Raw genomic sequence first — 15,586 nt, 5'->3', positions numbered from 1 at the left:
ATAAACCCTGGCACTGTCTGTACTATTTGGTAAATTAGTATACTGTTACGTGTTTCCAACATGTAAATTTCATGTATATGGTATACTGTTCTGTGCTTTTTCATCCATAAAAATGACACACACTCAAACACGCACACATATTGTAATCACTTTTCTACCACTTGGTGGCGAGATTGCAAGGTCCCAAGAAGAGGAAGCCGTAGTAGTAGAGGAAGAAATTAACCGGAAGTTGGTATTCATTGACTTTGGAAAAATAATAAATGTTTTTAATACTTTCCGATATCAGTGTATCAACCTCTCTTTTTCCCTCTTAATTCTAAATTTCAAGTGAGATGTCTTGCCCATTTAAACTGACTGCAAATACTCGTTAGCATGTTAGCTTCCAAAGCGAACAAGCATATCCAGAGACTGCTTTTTCCATTTAAACGGTGGCGGTATGGCGACGTTGCGATGGAGAAAGGCTCCCCGGTCTCCGGTTACTCTCGGCTGGTTTTGGGCATTGAGACGAGCTGCGACGACACCGCAGCGGCCGTGATCAGTGAGACGGGCACTATCCTGGGCGAGTCCCTCCACTCTCAGAAAGAGGTGCACCTCAGGTGAGCCCAAGGTCACCTGTCAAAAGCGTAATCGTTTGGACTCCCTGCGCCCCCTTTTTAATTCTTTGTTTACACGAGCAATTTACAAATGTCAATGATATACATGTAAACGAAAGCTGTAACTGATACAAATACATAACCACAACATGTGCCGCCGGTGGGGAATTGCTACGAATGCGTGGACACTAATTAGGTATAATGTGCAAATGAAATTCTAATCTGTGGCCATGAAGTTGATAAAATGTATGCTCAAAACAAATTAACAATACAGTGGTACCATGACCCGTGACAAGCATTGTCACTGAATGAATTAAACTCACAAGTTCAGGCACTGCTCCATTAATGTCTTACCAGGACAGTTGGGTCAACAAATGGAGCAAATCTTCTGTCGTAACTGTAAGGTAAAAGTGAGCAGTTTCTCCCAACCACATTGCCCCACACTCCACCAAACAAAAGTGACACTGTAGCGCTCCCTGAAAAGTTGAGAAAATTGCTTATCTGAGTTAAACTCTCCCAATGTAGGACGGGTGGCATCATCCCCACTGTGGCCCAGCAGCTCCACAAAGAGCACATCGAGCGTGTAGTTCAGGAGGCGTTGGAGAGGAGCAGCGTGGACCCATGTCAGCTGTCGGCCGTGGCCACCACGGTGAAGCCCGGCCTGGCCCTGAGCTTGGGCGTGGGCCTGGAGTTCAGCCTGAGTTTTGTAAGGCGCCACAGCACGCCCTTCATCCCTGTCCACCACATGGAGGCCCACGCGCTTACCGTCCGCTTGCTCCAGCCTGTCCCCTTCCCCTTCCTGGTGCTGCTCATCTCAGGCGGGCACTCACTGCTCGCTGTGGCTCGTGGCGTGGACGATTTCCTTCTGCTGGGTCACACTTTGGATGAAGCTCCAGGTGATACTTTAGATAAGGTGAGATGCTTTTCAGTCATTCACTGCCACAAAACTGCGCCGCCCCACCCCACCATCTCCCGTGTTTGACGGGTGTTTTTTGTGTGCATCCACAGGTGGCAAGACGTCTGTCGCTGACCGAGCATCCACGATGCTCCACGCTGAGCGGAGGACAGGCTATAGAGCTCCTGGCTCAGGAGGGCGACCGCTTGAGGTTTCCTTTCAGGACACCCATGGGACAAACGTACGACTGCTGCTTCTCTTTTGCCGGCCTACGAAATCAAGTTAACCTGACTATAGAGAAAAAAGAAGCAGAGGAAGGTACGAGGAACTTAGTCCGCCATCAGCCAACTTTCCTTCTATTTTTTTTTTTTCAGGAAACATCGCAATGTTTTGTAAGAAGTAACTTTCACCTTTGATGGTTCACAATAGTCCATGAGTAGGCCGGTCACTCTAAACTAGATTTCCCTGTGTCAAAAGTCAACGGTGTTGCTCACCAATATTTAATAAGAAAGTGACCTTAAATTTACTTCAACTGAAGTTAAAGCTCTTTCATTTTGCCCAACCCAAGCTTCAACCCAATCTGCGGGCTCAAAATAATGAACCCAACCTTGGGTAAAGGTATCCATTTGATCGCCGCATGATGGACCCGCTCAGTAATTCCCCCTCCGCCTGCAGGAATCGAACGTGGAACTCTGCTGTCCTGCGTCAACGACATAGCGGCGGCGACGCAGCATACGGTCGCGTGTCATCTGGCCAAGCGTACGCATCGCGCCGTCCTCTTCTGTAAGGCCAACGGACTGCTGCCCTCGCTCGCACCCACATTGGTGAGTCAATGCTGAACGGGCTGCCACTTGTTTAGCGCTTTTCTACTTTAGGTACTCAAAACACTTGACACTACGACCTCATTCATCTATCGATGACGCAGCATCAGAAGCAACTTGGGGTTCAGTATCTTGCTCAAGGACACTTCGACATGGTCGCAATGGCTGGGGATCAAACCGCCAACCTCTGTAGTTGGGAAACGACCGCTGAGCCATGCCGCCCCAGTGCATATCACTCTCCGACATAAAAAAACGGCAAAATGATTGGATGTGGACGATTGGATACATCAACAGTTGTTTGGGGTCAAGTTACCCGTTTTATATTTTTGAAAATTAAACAAAAAAAAAAAGAACAACGAAGGCCCGAAGAAGATGAATCTGCTTCTTTTTTTCCTTTTCTCAATTTTCAATTTTACCCACAACATTTTCGACGATGTGTTACAGGTTGTGTCGGGAGGCGTGGCAAGCAATCAGTATATCCGCAAAGCTCTCGGCATCATCGCCGAGGCAACCGGCCTGCGCCTGCTCTGCCCTCCCGCCAAATTCTGCACCGACAATGGCGTGATGATCGCGTGGTGCGTCACCAGCGTTTCTTTGGACCGACAAATTGTTTTTTTAAAAATTTGACCTTTTTGCATCTTGATGCCATCAGGAACGGAGTTGAGCGACTCAGGGAAGGGAAGGGAATTCTGCCTCCCGACGCGGACGTCAGCTACGAGCCCAAGTACGCGCGTACGTGTGGGTTGCATTATTTTATGAATTTTGTCAATGAGATGTTTTGTTTCAGGGCACCACTGGGCGTGGACCTAACATCCCGGGTGAAGGCGGCGGCCATCAAGGTGCCGTCAGTCCGGCTCAAGATCTCATAAACTGTGACAACTTCAGCGGGTTCACTCGTGTGGATGTCATAGCGCCTTTCAACGATTCTTCATCGATGAAGCGGGCGTTATTTTGGGGAAGCGTGACTTGCGGAGGGCCATTTTGCCAGATTCGCCCAGTTGTAACAGATGCGAAGCGCATGGGACGTGACGTGATGTCAACACCGACGGTCGGATTGTATTTGTTTGTTCCAGACATTTCTCGACACAAAAGCGTCTTTAAAATGTGCACATATCTCCAACCCCGATTTTGAAATCACCTTGATTCCGACATTTCCATCTCTGGCACCGTTTTATCTATCAAACAATCTCTCCCGTTCTGCTGCGGGTCAAACTGACCCATTTAAAAGCCGAATCAGAATGTACAATGAAAATTCACATACAGTCAAACCTCGGTTTTCGAATGTCTCAGTTATTGACCAAATGGCATTTCAACCAGAAAATTCTCTATTTTTACGCCTGAGTTTACGACCAAAAAACGGTTTTCGCCCAAAGTGAGCAAACCCGAATACTCTAGCAGACCCCTCTCGGTTTCCTTCCTGTGTTTTGTTTTACGTTTCTGACACTTGTGGACAATTAAGCATGCCTCAGTTGGTTTATTACTGCAGAGGGGCAAAGGACGAAAGTAGCTCAATCCTTGCGGTCCTAACAAACTATTGTTTACAGTTGTACAAAATGATACCCTATCTGCGTCGATACAGATTTTGCGGAGTTTGAAAGCTTCAGTGTCATCAGACCCAAAACACATTTGTGGACTATGAAAAGTTCAAAAAAAAAAATCAAATAAAAAGTCACGGGCTAGAAGAAACGATCGCACGCTTTGAATGTACTACAAGTGGAAAGGGCTAAAGCTCATCGTGTTGATAAATGTTGTACTCTTTTGCGCTGATGATCCCATCTTTGTCGGTGTCGGTCTTGCGGAAGATGTCGGTGACGATCTTCTCGTAGAAGGGGTCGTCTCGGGGCTCGCCTTCTTTTTCATACTCCATCTTCAGGTGGGCTTTGATCTGGAAAAACCGGCAAACGTTGCTCGCAAGCCTTCAGGAGCCAATCACGTGTTAACGCCGACAACGTTCTCACCTCCTCCTTTGTGAGACTTCGGTCTTGGTTGACGTCGACTTCTCCAAAAGCTTCCACGCTGCGTGGACCGCGAGACACGGAGTAGACCTCCACTTCAAAAACCACCGTCGCATTGGGTGGGACGGGTCCTGTATTTTAAAAGGGACCTTATTTCATTTTTCCACTGTATAGCAACAGTTTTTATTTTGTGATCGGGTTGCTTTGTGGTGAAGTGCCGCCCCCGCAAGTGAAAACACACGCCACTAAGACTAATTGAATTGAATAATAAACTCCCCCCACAAAGAGTTTCTTTGCCCATGACTCAAGAGCAAAGATGGGGTGAAGATAAACATAGTCATGGCAAAGCCAATAGCTAAGCAAAGTTGCATTGAGCTAGCTTAGGTTTAATTGACTCAGGGACACCCGCTGTTGCTGAGAAACCAACGTGACCAACAAATGTTTTGGGGTTCTTCTATCGTTTCGGACTCTTTCAGATGACTTACGCCCTGGGTCAACTTGATCCAGGGATATTTTTGCTGCTCCTGAAAAACCAATCATTGTTTTGGGCTTTTTTTTCCCCAATTCGGTTTCTCATGGTTTTGGAAGAACAAAATGCGTCAGGTCAATTTGACCCGGGGACATTATTGCTGTTCCCGAGAAACAAGGAAAAAAAAGGTTCTGGAGGACGTTTTTTTTTTTTTAGGTGTCCGACTCTTTTCAATGATGAAGCATGACGACTTCCTGCTTGGATCATTGAGACTTTTTCACGCGCCCTTTTATGAGCAACCTTTCCGTCCAATTCGCTTTTAATGGTAAATGAATGTAACGGGAAGGTTAATTAAGTGCGAGTTTTCACTCTGTAGCCGTCAGACGTGAGGTTTGCATGCAGACTGGTACAAAGACAACGTGCGCATTCAAGCAACATATCGACAAAGTGAGCGGGAGTGCTGTGGGAGGGCAAGTGTGGAACCTCAAAACCTCAGCGCATGCTTACAGTCATGCCACGGGTAGACGAGAAAGGGGATGCGAGGCCCTCCTCTCAGCTAGAGTAACTGCAAGGCAAGGACACAATATGAAAAAAAGCTGCGATTGGACAGAGACACGAGCGACGGGGAGCATCCAACCGGCTACCTTTGCCTTTCTCTCCAAAGGCCAAGGCGGGCGGAACGGTGATTTTCCTCTTCTCCCCCACACACATGTCCACCATGCCCATGTCCAGGCCCTTGATGACTTGTCCCACGCCCAGGACGAACCACTGCGGGTGGCCGGCTTTGTCGTGGCGACTGAAAGAACATTTAAAGTGTTTTTTTTCAAAGCACTCGCAGGTGTAGCTGTGGTGAAAGTGCTATAAAAGTAAAGATGTATTGTATCGTATATTAGGGCCTCCTGGAAAGTTAACACTTTGAAGCACCGTTGACGTGAAACGTTGTCAACGGGAATCCTAACGAGGAGCGCCAGCAATGGCAATTGTCATTACTGGAGAAAGGCCTTCCCCAACCCTGGTTTGATCATTAAACTTGAACGTTTATTAAAAGCAGCATCGGAGATCTTCCGAATGAGATCCACCAAAACAATGTTGATCCATCCGAACACGGCGGCTCACTCGAAATTCGACCGTTACAAGCAGATTGTGATTGATCAAAGTGTCGAGGGGTGTCTCAATCCGATATTGATATCGGCCCCAAAAACATTATCGGATTACATCGGTCTACGTCCAACATCTGTGATATTAGCAGAGCAGTCCATTCCAAACTCCCGCTCTTCTATTTAGCAACGTGTCGATCTAATATGACGTTGGATTTCTGTAATCCAAATGTTTGGAATAAATGGGTCATCTATTCTCCTACCAACTGTTGTTGACTATTTTTTTGTTTGTTTGAATAGTATCACTTGATGAAGTCTCGTCTAAAATTTTACACTAAATCAGTATAAAGCACGTATCATTCCTGCTGACATCCTACGGGTCAACATCAGTATCAGACAGTATTCTAGGCCACAATATTGGTTTCCTATTGGAAGTGGAAAAAGTTGTATCAAGACAAGGCCCCTTGACAGTTGGAAAAAATAAGACCCCGGCACCAGTTTCACAGTTCCTTTGACAAAATTGAACTGGAAATTGAACATTTTTGTTGGAAGCAGCACTTTTGGTGGAAAAGTTAGTGTTATGTTCTTTTTGTCACTGCTGCTTTAATATTGTGCTTTTTAAAAAAAATATATATCTGAAAGATTGCAGGTTCATGCACTGGCTCCAGATGAAGCAATTGAAGAGCCCTAAAGACCGTCATCTTTAATACTAGTTATGAGGGCGTTACAATGTGCATTTAAGAAAGTAATTTCAAACAAAAAGCTTAATTGATGTTACGAGTGAATGTAAGAAGAGACGCTTTCCCACTGACCTGCAGTAGAACTGGGACCCATCTTTGGCGAGGAAGCCGTCATAGTGGACGTTCATCAAGTCTCCTCTCTTGCTCTTTTTTTCGCACGTGTCCGGCTGGTACACCACCTCGATCCTGACCTCATCGTCCGCCCAAACGCTCGCGTACCGGAGCTGAGAGCACACAAATACGCACAGCGTGTAGTAGCTCACTAACTTGGACATGCTTGAGCGGCGGCGGGGTCGTCTGCCCAACTGCTGCAGTCGTGGCAACTTTTGATTTCTGGCGTGTGGACACTAGAGGGCGTGGTGGAGAAAAAATGACCTTTGTTTTGCCCTGTGTCTAGTCTGTCAGGTGTTTTGTTTTGCCCTGTGTCTAGTCTGTCAGGTATGACTGGCTGAGCTTGAGAGCATGTTTGCCAGAAAAAGAAAGGGACAACATTGCATCTTCCGTTGTTCTTTTGAAGGCCACGGGTGAGCTGGAACGTTTCCCGATTACCTTTCTGTGGGTGAATTGGGGTGTACGCTGGAGTTGGTGCAAGCGTTTGCGAAGCACAAATAGAGTACCCGTATAATTACATTTTACATCAAGGCATTTGAAAGTGTTTAACGTTTGTAAGAAGTACGTATCTCACTGGTAGCCCTTCGCACAATTTAATGCGTAAGGAAAGGAGTAACTTTCTGTTTTAAAAGGGTGGCGACTCGTGTTCTAAGCAATATCCGCGAAGGCCCGGGGGGCTTCGCTTTACTCGACAGGCTGTACTGTAAGGGAGCGTAGCGACGTCACCGTCTCTTAACCAATGGGAGCAGAGGTGGGTGTGAACCTGCGTCTGTACTGTATTTATATATCGGCGCCAGCGTATTATGAGTCATCACCTCAGACGTCCTGACGAGTGTCGAGTCGTCTCTTTGAACGCGGGGCCTTCTTCTTATCCAACCAACGCGTCTCCACCAGCCCGACGGGGATTGAGATGTTCCATTTTAGGCTCGCCACAGTGCTCAAGGAGTTGTTGAAAGCCAACCTCAAGTGTCCCTCGGCCGGGTGGCTCGCGACCCGCCACCGGTGCTCGGACGCCGCCTCCTCCGCCGGGCTCAAGCTCCTCAATGGCTCCGCGTCCCGGGTGACGTACCCAGCGGCGTACCTCCACGTCCGGCCGTACTGCGTGAAGGCGGAGGGCGATCTGAAACTGGATGAACCGAAGAAAAAGGACGACGGCGTCGAGGCGGCCGCTGACAAGTAAGTGAAAGGCAAAAGGCGGCTGCGGTCGTGGCTCGAGCTTTGCTTCTTTTAGCTTCGCAGTCGGGGTCTGCAGCTCAATGACAGGATGTTCGCGCTGATGGCGTCCCCCTTCTCTACTTTCGCTATTACACACAAAGGGAACCTAAATGAATCTGAAACGAGCCGCTTTTATGAAGCCTTATCGCGAACACAAATCCACATGCGCATGACCCGACTGCTGCTAATACCTAGCTATGACGTTGTAACGGCACATATGGCTCTTGGCGATCACGCCGCCTTAAAATGCGAACTGGAACTGGGTTGCTGTTGTAAAAAAAATGTTGTGAACTTCCCTTTACACCTTACGCGTGTGGAATTAGATCCCGCAGAGTTAGAAGATTCAACCAAATGGCACATTCAAATTGTGCAGTACCCGATGATAGAAACTCGAGTCAAAAGCAACAGTTTTGTTAGATACGTGATTAACAGGACAGGAACGTATTTAGTTACAACAGCTGAAAACTAGACCAAAATACACGTACAAAAAAAGTGAACAGGATGTCAATGAAAGGCGGCAAAATGAATGTCTGTGGATTGATTCAACCAGACCATAACCTTGCATCACCTTGCACATCTTGCCCCCACCGAACTCCTTTATTGTTCTGGGTCAGTACCTGATTTCTCCCAGCATACATTGTGGTCTTGTTTTCATGCGGACTACACAACATGGACAAGCGCGGAGATTCACCCCATATTCGAGTGAATTCGCTCACTCCTGTCCCTGTCCCTGTGTCTTGGGACGAATAAGCTTAAAACGACTTTTACACACCTACTCAGTGTCATATTTGAAATATGTGAAAGAATACAAGAGAAAATTGACACAAGAGTGCCAGGGTGTGGATGTATATAATCCCGATACAAACCAAACGTTGTAAAAATATCACGGTTAAGGGTAAAGTATGAGCCTTAATGGAGACTTCTTTCTTCTTACTTTTTTTCTTTTCTGACTGATATAAAAATGATTTATTAGATATAAACACATAACGGGGTAGGATTAGATACGTTTTTTACTTCTTCCTACTCCCTTGAACATAATAACTGTGTTGAATGAAGACTGATTTCTTTCTTTTTACTATTTTATCTACCTTATTTTCTGTCAAATTATTACTGTATATGTTTTATGTTCAATAAACAACAACAATATTGATTCGATTAAAAAATCTAGGAAAAAAAAGACAAAACACAACCTTTAGATCGAACTGGCCTCAATTCTCTCTCTCTCTTTCTCTCTTGTGCATTATTCTGCATTTGTTAAACACCCATTGAGGGCATGTTCGAATTCCTTGAGTTTTAGCTCTGTATCAACACAATACGACAGTATGTTTGTACTCGTTTGTAGTTTCTGCTGCCTTTTGATATTTCACTTAGCAGAAAATAACGACCAGTAAATTACAACCTGGACGAACAAGTAGGCCAAGCTTCGTCTTGGGTGCAAGCCCTGAGGTATGTGAAAGAACAACATTTTGTAGATTGCTAAAAAGAATCTGGGCGGCCCGGTAGTCCAGTGGTTAGTACGTCGGCTTCACAGTGCAGAGGTACCGGGTTCGATTCCAGCTCCGGCCTCCCTGTGTGGAGTTTGCATGTTCTCCCCGGGCCTGCGTGGGTTTTCTCCGGGTGCTCCGGTTTCCACCCACATTCCAAAAACATGCATGGCAGGTTGATTGGACGCTCTAAATTGTCCCTAGGTGTGAGTGTGGGCGTGGATGGTTGTTCGTCTCTGTGTGCCCTGCGATTGGCTGGCAACCGATTCAGGGTGTCCCCCGCCTACTGCCCGGAGACGACTGGGATGGGCTCCAGCACCCCCCGCGACCCTCGTGAGGATCAAGCGGTTCGGAAAATGGATGGATGGATAAAAAGAATCTGTGCGGTGCAGGTGGTTAATGTGCAATGAAAAGCAGCATTTGCAATTATGTAAATAATTTTGATCATAAACACGACAGCGTTTTCATTAGTGGGTAGCACGAAAATAAGCACGCACGCAAACACAACGTGCAAGAAGTTAACGTGGCACCGTTTGGATCCATCATCTCCCTCCGAATCGTAATTTTACTTCTTCCTCTTTTTCCATCCTCATTCATCCATGCTTGTAAAGAAACGGGGTGAAAAAAAAGAAACATAGCGGTATATGCTAGCTCGCAAGTTAAAACCACGAGTGACATTGTTTACCAAACAAGACAGCGTTGTGGGAAGCCGGCGCGCCGGCATTTAGGACACAAGTCTGCCTCCTTAATGTTGGACACAGTGCCAAGTGGCTAAATACGGCAGGTTCACCCACTTAAAATCCCAGCGAGCTATCTTGAAAGTTAATTGAGACTGGAGCCAAATAGTAGATTAGCTCACCAGTCGATGCTCATTCCGGGGGAGTTAACACGCAACGCAGGGGAGTGCTGTTTGCATAAAAGCTTAGAATACAGCCAGGGGTTGTAGGAGCAAAATCAACTCATTCGCGATGACAAAGTTACATATGGACCAAAAATTAAAAAAGATTCTGAAAAGAAACCTTCAGTAACTTGAAGTGAAAGAAAATCGGACGCCGCTGTGCCGACATTTCAGAGTTCATTTTTGGGAAAATTGGGGCTACCCTTTAAGCCGTCTTTGTGGAACCGCCTCAAGGAAATCCCGCGAATGACTGAGAATGTACTCAACTGTAGAAAATGGCCGACCCAAACGATGACCGAATCGGTTTCAAAAAAGTTACCATAGTAATCGGTGAAAATTGTTTTGTAATAGGCTTTCATGTAAAACCAAATTTGATCCCATTGTTCCATTAGTCACTGGAATCATCAATACAATAATCGATTCAAAAAGTATTTGATAAAAGAATAAGTAGTTTAAGAATCAACTCCTCCCTTAAAACGAGATCACACAAGCGACGAGAAGCCAACCAGTCAATCTTCAGACGCAAACCCGTTGGAGTATGTGTTGAACTTGCTCACCAGATTTGTGAAAGTCACTTTCTTCACATCTGTCTGAAATCTCTGTCTAAAGTCTTTTTTAAATATATAGTTATTACATTTTTTGGGGTGGGGGGAAGATGAACTGCTTGTTGATGTTTTAAACAAGCAGTGGATCCTGTTGATTTTGGGAAACTAGCGCACCGGGAGGCTGAAGATGCAAAGCCAAACTTGAGTGGGTAGTAAGCTGACTAACTGGTGTGTTACGGCCCGTGTGACCGAAAAGGATTACGGAGTCCAAACAGAACCGAAGGCCTCGTGACAATGTGGTACATCGCAGACGGAAATAGAAAGGAGAAGCAACTGTTGACGAGTGGCTCGTTGGCACGGCGCGGGTGTTAACTGGACGGATTTGCAAGCGAGGCGTACACAATCGTGACGTTAATTTGCCGTGACATGTCGGAAACGCATTTGAAAATAGTCGCACACTCGGGAGAAGCCAGAACGGCGCTAATGATTTGACATTCAATCATCAATGGACCGATGAATCCTGCCGTTTCTGTTACGGTTCACACTGATGCGATTTCAAGTTCAATCAACCTTTTCCAAGAGCGTCTCCCTCCTCCAGCACACCCGATTCAAACGATCGGCTCATCGGCAAACTTTGCAGAAGAGCGATACCGATCCCGATTGTTTGAATCTCGTGTGCCGGAGGAGGGAGACCTCAAAGACTGGCTGAGCGGGGGCTTTTCCGGGACGGGACTTGGGCACCCCTGGCATTGAATATAACACAGCAAGCAACAATGCATGCAAGTATACTGAAGACTCGCAGCATAAGACCCATCGAAATAAAGATGAAAACAGCGTACCGTAGCATTTTGTAGCGCTTATCTGGGGTGGGGTCGCGGGGGCAACGGCCTTAGCAGGGAAGCCCAGACTTCTTCCAGCTCTTCCCGGGAAGGCCTTCCCCAGCCAATCGGGAGACATCGTCTCTCCGGCCTTGTCCCGGCTCGTCCCCCGGGGCCTCCTGCCGGTGGGACGTGCCTGGAGCACATCACATTTTCATTTTGCATGTGCAGACAGACACTCTTAATAGAGAGACTCGGCTTTCACGCTTCGTCGGCACGCTCACCTTGAACAGCGCCGAATGTTTGCGCATTTCTTACACTTCATGTGATATGCAGGAGGGGGAAAAAAAAAAATCAATATTTCCAGTGGAGAAGAACCATCTTGCAAAATGTCTCATCCATGTGCAACACGGGCACTCGGGAAGCAGTTTGCCGAGTGCGTTCTTCGTGCATTAGCTGCACACGCCGACTCGCTAGCGCTTCGGCGTTGGCCGACAGATGCCGTGTACTGTCAATATTGCCCTCTCGTTGAATTGGGTACACGGAAGTGCTTTGTGGGTCCTAGTACACAAAGTTACCTCGATGGTTGGCTGGAGTGATGCGACACGGCGTGAAGAAGGCCTGATGTGTCACGCGAGCAAAAGTACAACATTGAATGAAGCAGTACGTCGCTGTCCCGAGAAAAACAAATTATGTCCTATATCCGACATCGTCACTTTTACCCCTCAAACAGGACAACTTTGCTCTTATTTTGAAAGTGTTAGTCAGGCTCCCTCTAGTGGTACGCGAAAGAATAACAGCCAAGTTCACCAGTCGAAAATATTTGCATTTTATCCTCAAAAACGGTTTTGAAGCGTCAAGATACATTTTTCATTCAAGTTTTATGGACAATTTTCATTGACAAGTTTTATGTAACATACTTTTCGCAATAATGCCCGTCTCACTTTTTGATGACTACTTTCCGTGCTTGTGTATTTTAATGTTGCTCCTCATGGTGGTACTTGGAGAGCGCAATCTATTTTTTTCGGCGGTGCTCGGTGTAAAAAGTTTGAGAGAACGACTCACCATTGCCACAAAGTGGCACATGTGGTCGTTTTTATTGAATTCTAATCAGGCTGGGAAAATGTTTCCCAGCTCTCCCACATATGAAGCTTTCCAGGCAGGGTGCCGAGTTGCGGATCTTCCATTTCCGACTTTGCCGCTGTGTCACGATCAGCGTGTGAACGGGACTACAATGTTGACTCTACTAATCCAAGCGTCACCCACTATTTGGCGGGGCAAAGGGCCAGAGAATGCCCGGAATTCAGACTTGGTCAATTCATACACTTTTATGGGCAAAACCTGCATTTCTTTTCCATCGACAAGATAGGACAACTGTGACGAACCAGCTACGCAAAATCATAACCGAGTGCTGCCTCCATGAGTGAAATTGCAATCGATATAATGTTAGGAAAGGATTTGCCATTTGCCTTCTCGACAGTTTTGCGCTCCTATTCCTTTATAACGGTCTCGCGGACATGTGTGTGTCACTGATATCGCTCCCCGTGGTGCCAACGGCGCGAGGAGCAAACAGATAAGTGCCGTTAGCATTGGAGTCGGCCCAGTTCTTGCTCAGACTTGACGCTTCCACGCCGTCACCGAGCCGCGAGCCGGATTGTCTTTTTCTGCCAAGTTATGAACATGACAAATGGAAACGAGATAAAGAGATGCATTTGAAAAGGGACTCATACATGGTTGCCGTTTTTCCAACGTAGGAGAAGAAATGCCGGCATCCTGCCCAGTCTGGAGGATTTGCTTTTCTACACAGTCGCCGAAGGTCAAGAAACTATTCCGGTGCATAAATTCCTCACGGTAAGTCCTGCAGTTGCTTTCGTTCGTAGGCCCATAAAACGACCATTTTGAAGACCTTCTGACATGACAACACCTGACACGGCCATTCTGCTTTTCGACTCATTTTGGCCATTCCAAAGGGGGGCTTTTACTCTAGTTTTTTTTTTTGCAACACAACCATATTTGAACGGCGTATAAAAAGACAGATGGCAGAGAACACTAAATTGCAAAACATTTGCGTATTTGCCATCGCCTGCGGGTCATTTTGACTCACCGTAGGTCAATGAGCATTTATTATTTTTTTTTTTTTTGGGGAGTGAACCAATGTCGTTTCTTGTCTCACATTTGCAGGCTCTTAAGACCACAGGACTTCGCACTGGAGATCCCAGACTAAAGGAATGTATGGAAACACTCAAAGAGACTTTAAAGACCACTCCGGACGGCGTCACGTTGGACAGGCACCAGTTCAAGAAGTGAGTCGCCACTACTGGCAGTATTTCCCAAGTTGAGAGGGAAACGTGATGCGCCGACTGCATTGCAACGCAATATATTGTTCCATGAAGCACTCTGGAATGTTGACACAACAACGCCACGAGCCTAAACGCTACGCGGCAACACGCCATCTCAATATGGGTTCATGGTAGCTGAACCGATGAACCGCCATATTGTCGATGAAGCGTCTTCATCGACAAACCGACGCAAAGTTTGTCACACGTCAGGGTTTGCAAACTCGACTGACAAACCTTTTTTTTTTTTTTTCTCCCCCTCTGCCCTGGGTTGCATGCGGTCGCCGCGGTTGAGCATGCTGTTTGTTTGTGGTCTTGTTCATCAGGTGTGTCCAGAGCAACATTGTCCTGCTCACGCAGGCCTTCCGCAAGAAGTTCGTCATCCCCGACTTCCAGTCCTTCTCCTCCCGCATTGATGAGCTATACGAGAGTGCCAAATCGCTCTCTGAAGGGCAGGTTTGTCCTTTGTCACTTCACTCGTCGCTTCATTCGCGAGGCTTCGGACAAAAGCGTGTCACGGGCGTCTAATGTGTCACTTGAAAGAGGCGAGTTAGGGGAGGCTTCCTTTTCTCTCCACTGTGTCAACAAAACGTTTTTTTTTGACGCTTTCTTTTCTCCATCCGCATGACCATGCATTCAATTTGGCGATGGCCGCTGTCGATCAATCATGACTCCTGTCCTCTTGTCACGCGGTTCTTGCGGTTGGTGTCCCGACTTGAGGATTCACGCGGAGGTGTCACGTTTCCACTGATTCCTCAAGCGTCGAGCTGGAGCTGTGCTGGCCTTTTTTTTTTTTCCAGACGCGTTACTTGATTTCTGTCCTCCTTCAGGTCGCCGACTACATTCCTCAACTGGCCAAGTTCAGTCCGGACATGTGGGCCGTCTCTCTGTGCACGGTGGATGGCCAGAGGTGAGGCAAGCGCTCGACCGAGTATCGAGGGCGGGGCGGCCGCGGGTTGATTTGCTTTTCTGCAGTGGCGATGCACACGGCATGCCGACGTCGCACCAAAAAAAAAAAAAGAAGTCTCGCATTCCCAAAATTGAACAGGGAGTCAACTATTTTGATGATGGGCTTGATTCTGGTTTGAAGCAGAACCTTTGTGCCGATTTCCACGAAAAACGGGGGACTGCTTAAACCAGCGGTGGGCAAACTATGGCCCGCGGGCCGAATCTGGCTCGTTGGTCTTTTTAATCCGGCCCGCCGAAGGTCGGTCCACAATTAAGGTTCGATGTGAATGATTGCATTCATTTCAATTGGACTTGTAATGACAGGCATTTCACCGCCAGGTGGCGCATTGACTTGAAGTTGCAGAACACGGGGGGGCGGGGCAATCTTTTCGACCACCTAGTACCTCTGTATCGCTCTACTTCTACTGGTCTGATCACAACCCATCTGCAGCGATGCACAGGCTAAAATAGGTCATCAACAACACTTGTCATTTAAAAAAGTATATTAATACCGTACTTTCATGCTTTTCTGTTGATGTTTGATATGGATTGTCAACAAATGCAGTTTTTTTTTTTAATGTACCATAGCTCGTGCTGACCTGGCCCTTCTGTCAAATTTTAAGTCAATGCAGCCCCCCGAGCCAAAAAGTTTGCCCACCCC

General features: G+C 46.9%; 3 protein-coding genes across 4 annotated transcripts in view; 2 read left to right on the top strand and 1 right to left on the bottom strand.

Moving 5' to 3' along the window:
* The first annotated feature begins 198 nt into the window (after positions 1 to 198).
* Positions 199 to 3,995, top strand: osgepl1 (O-sialoglycoprotein endopeptidase-like 1). The gene is made up of 7 exons (XM_086124493.1): positions 199 to 596; positions 1,119 to 1,506; positions 1,602 to 1,806; positions 2,164 to 2,312; positions 2,754 to 2,884; positions 2,962 to 3,033; positions 3,097 to 3,995. The coding sequence occupies exons 1-7, from the start codon at positions 373 to 375 to the stop codon at positions 3,176 to 3,178; spliced, it is 1,251 nt and encodes a 416-aa protein (XP_085980619.1). The 5' UTR covers positions 199 to 372; the 3' UTR covers positions 3,179 to 3,995.
* On the bottom strand, positions 3,764 to 7,646 carry fkbp7 (FKBP prolyl isomerase 7). The gene is made up of 5 exons (XM_086124494.1): positions 7,497 to 7,646; positions 6,643 to 6,917; positions 5,378 to 5,529; positions 4,268 to 4,395; positions 3,764 to 4,194 (listed from the first exon to the last, which is right to left on the bottom strand). The coding sequence occupies exons 2-5, from the start codon at positions 6,843 to 6,845 to the stop codon at positions 4,033 to 4,035; spliced, it is 645 nt and encodes a 214-aa protein (XP_085980620.1). The 5' UTR covers positions 6,846 to 6,917; positions 7,497 to 7,646; the 3' UTR covers positions 3,764 to 4,032.
* The window catches only part of LOC147198610 (glutaminase kidney isoform, mitochondrial-like), a 25,263-nt gene continuing 17,165 nt past the window's right edge, over positions 7,489 to 15,586 (top strand). For both annotated transcript variants that reach the window (XM_086124491.1, XM_086124492.1), the window contains exons 1-5: positions 7,489 to 7,857; positions 13,396 to 13,492; positions 13,823 to 13,944; positions 14,304 to 14,433; positions 14,808 to 14,887. In XM_086124491.1, coding sequence (XP_085980617.1) covers positions 7,592 to 7,857; positions 13,396 to 13,492; positions 13,823 to 13,944; positions 14,304 to 14,433; positions 14,808 to 14,887 — 695 coding nt within the window. In that variant the 5' untranslated portion in view covers positions 7,489 to 7,591. The remainder of the gene's footprint in view (positions 7,858 to 13,395; positions 13,493 to 13,822; positions 13,945 to 14,303; positions 14,434 to 14,807; positions 14,888 to 15,586) is intronic.

The sequence above is a fragment of the Hippocampus guttulatus genome, chromosome 11 (genome assembly GCF_054856545.1).
Source record: "Hippocampus guttulatus isolate MCC_2025c chromosome 11, RoL_Hgut_1.0, whole genome shotgun sequence".
Lineage (NCBI taxonomy): Eukaryota > Metazoa > Chordata > Actinopteri > Syngnathiformes > Syngnathidae > Hippocampus > Hippocampus guttulatus.
The sequence above is the reverse complement of the archived record's forward strand: the minus strand, read 5'-3'. Positions and strand labels throughout refer to the sequence as shown.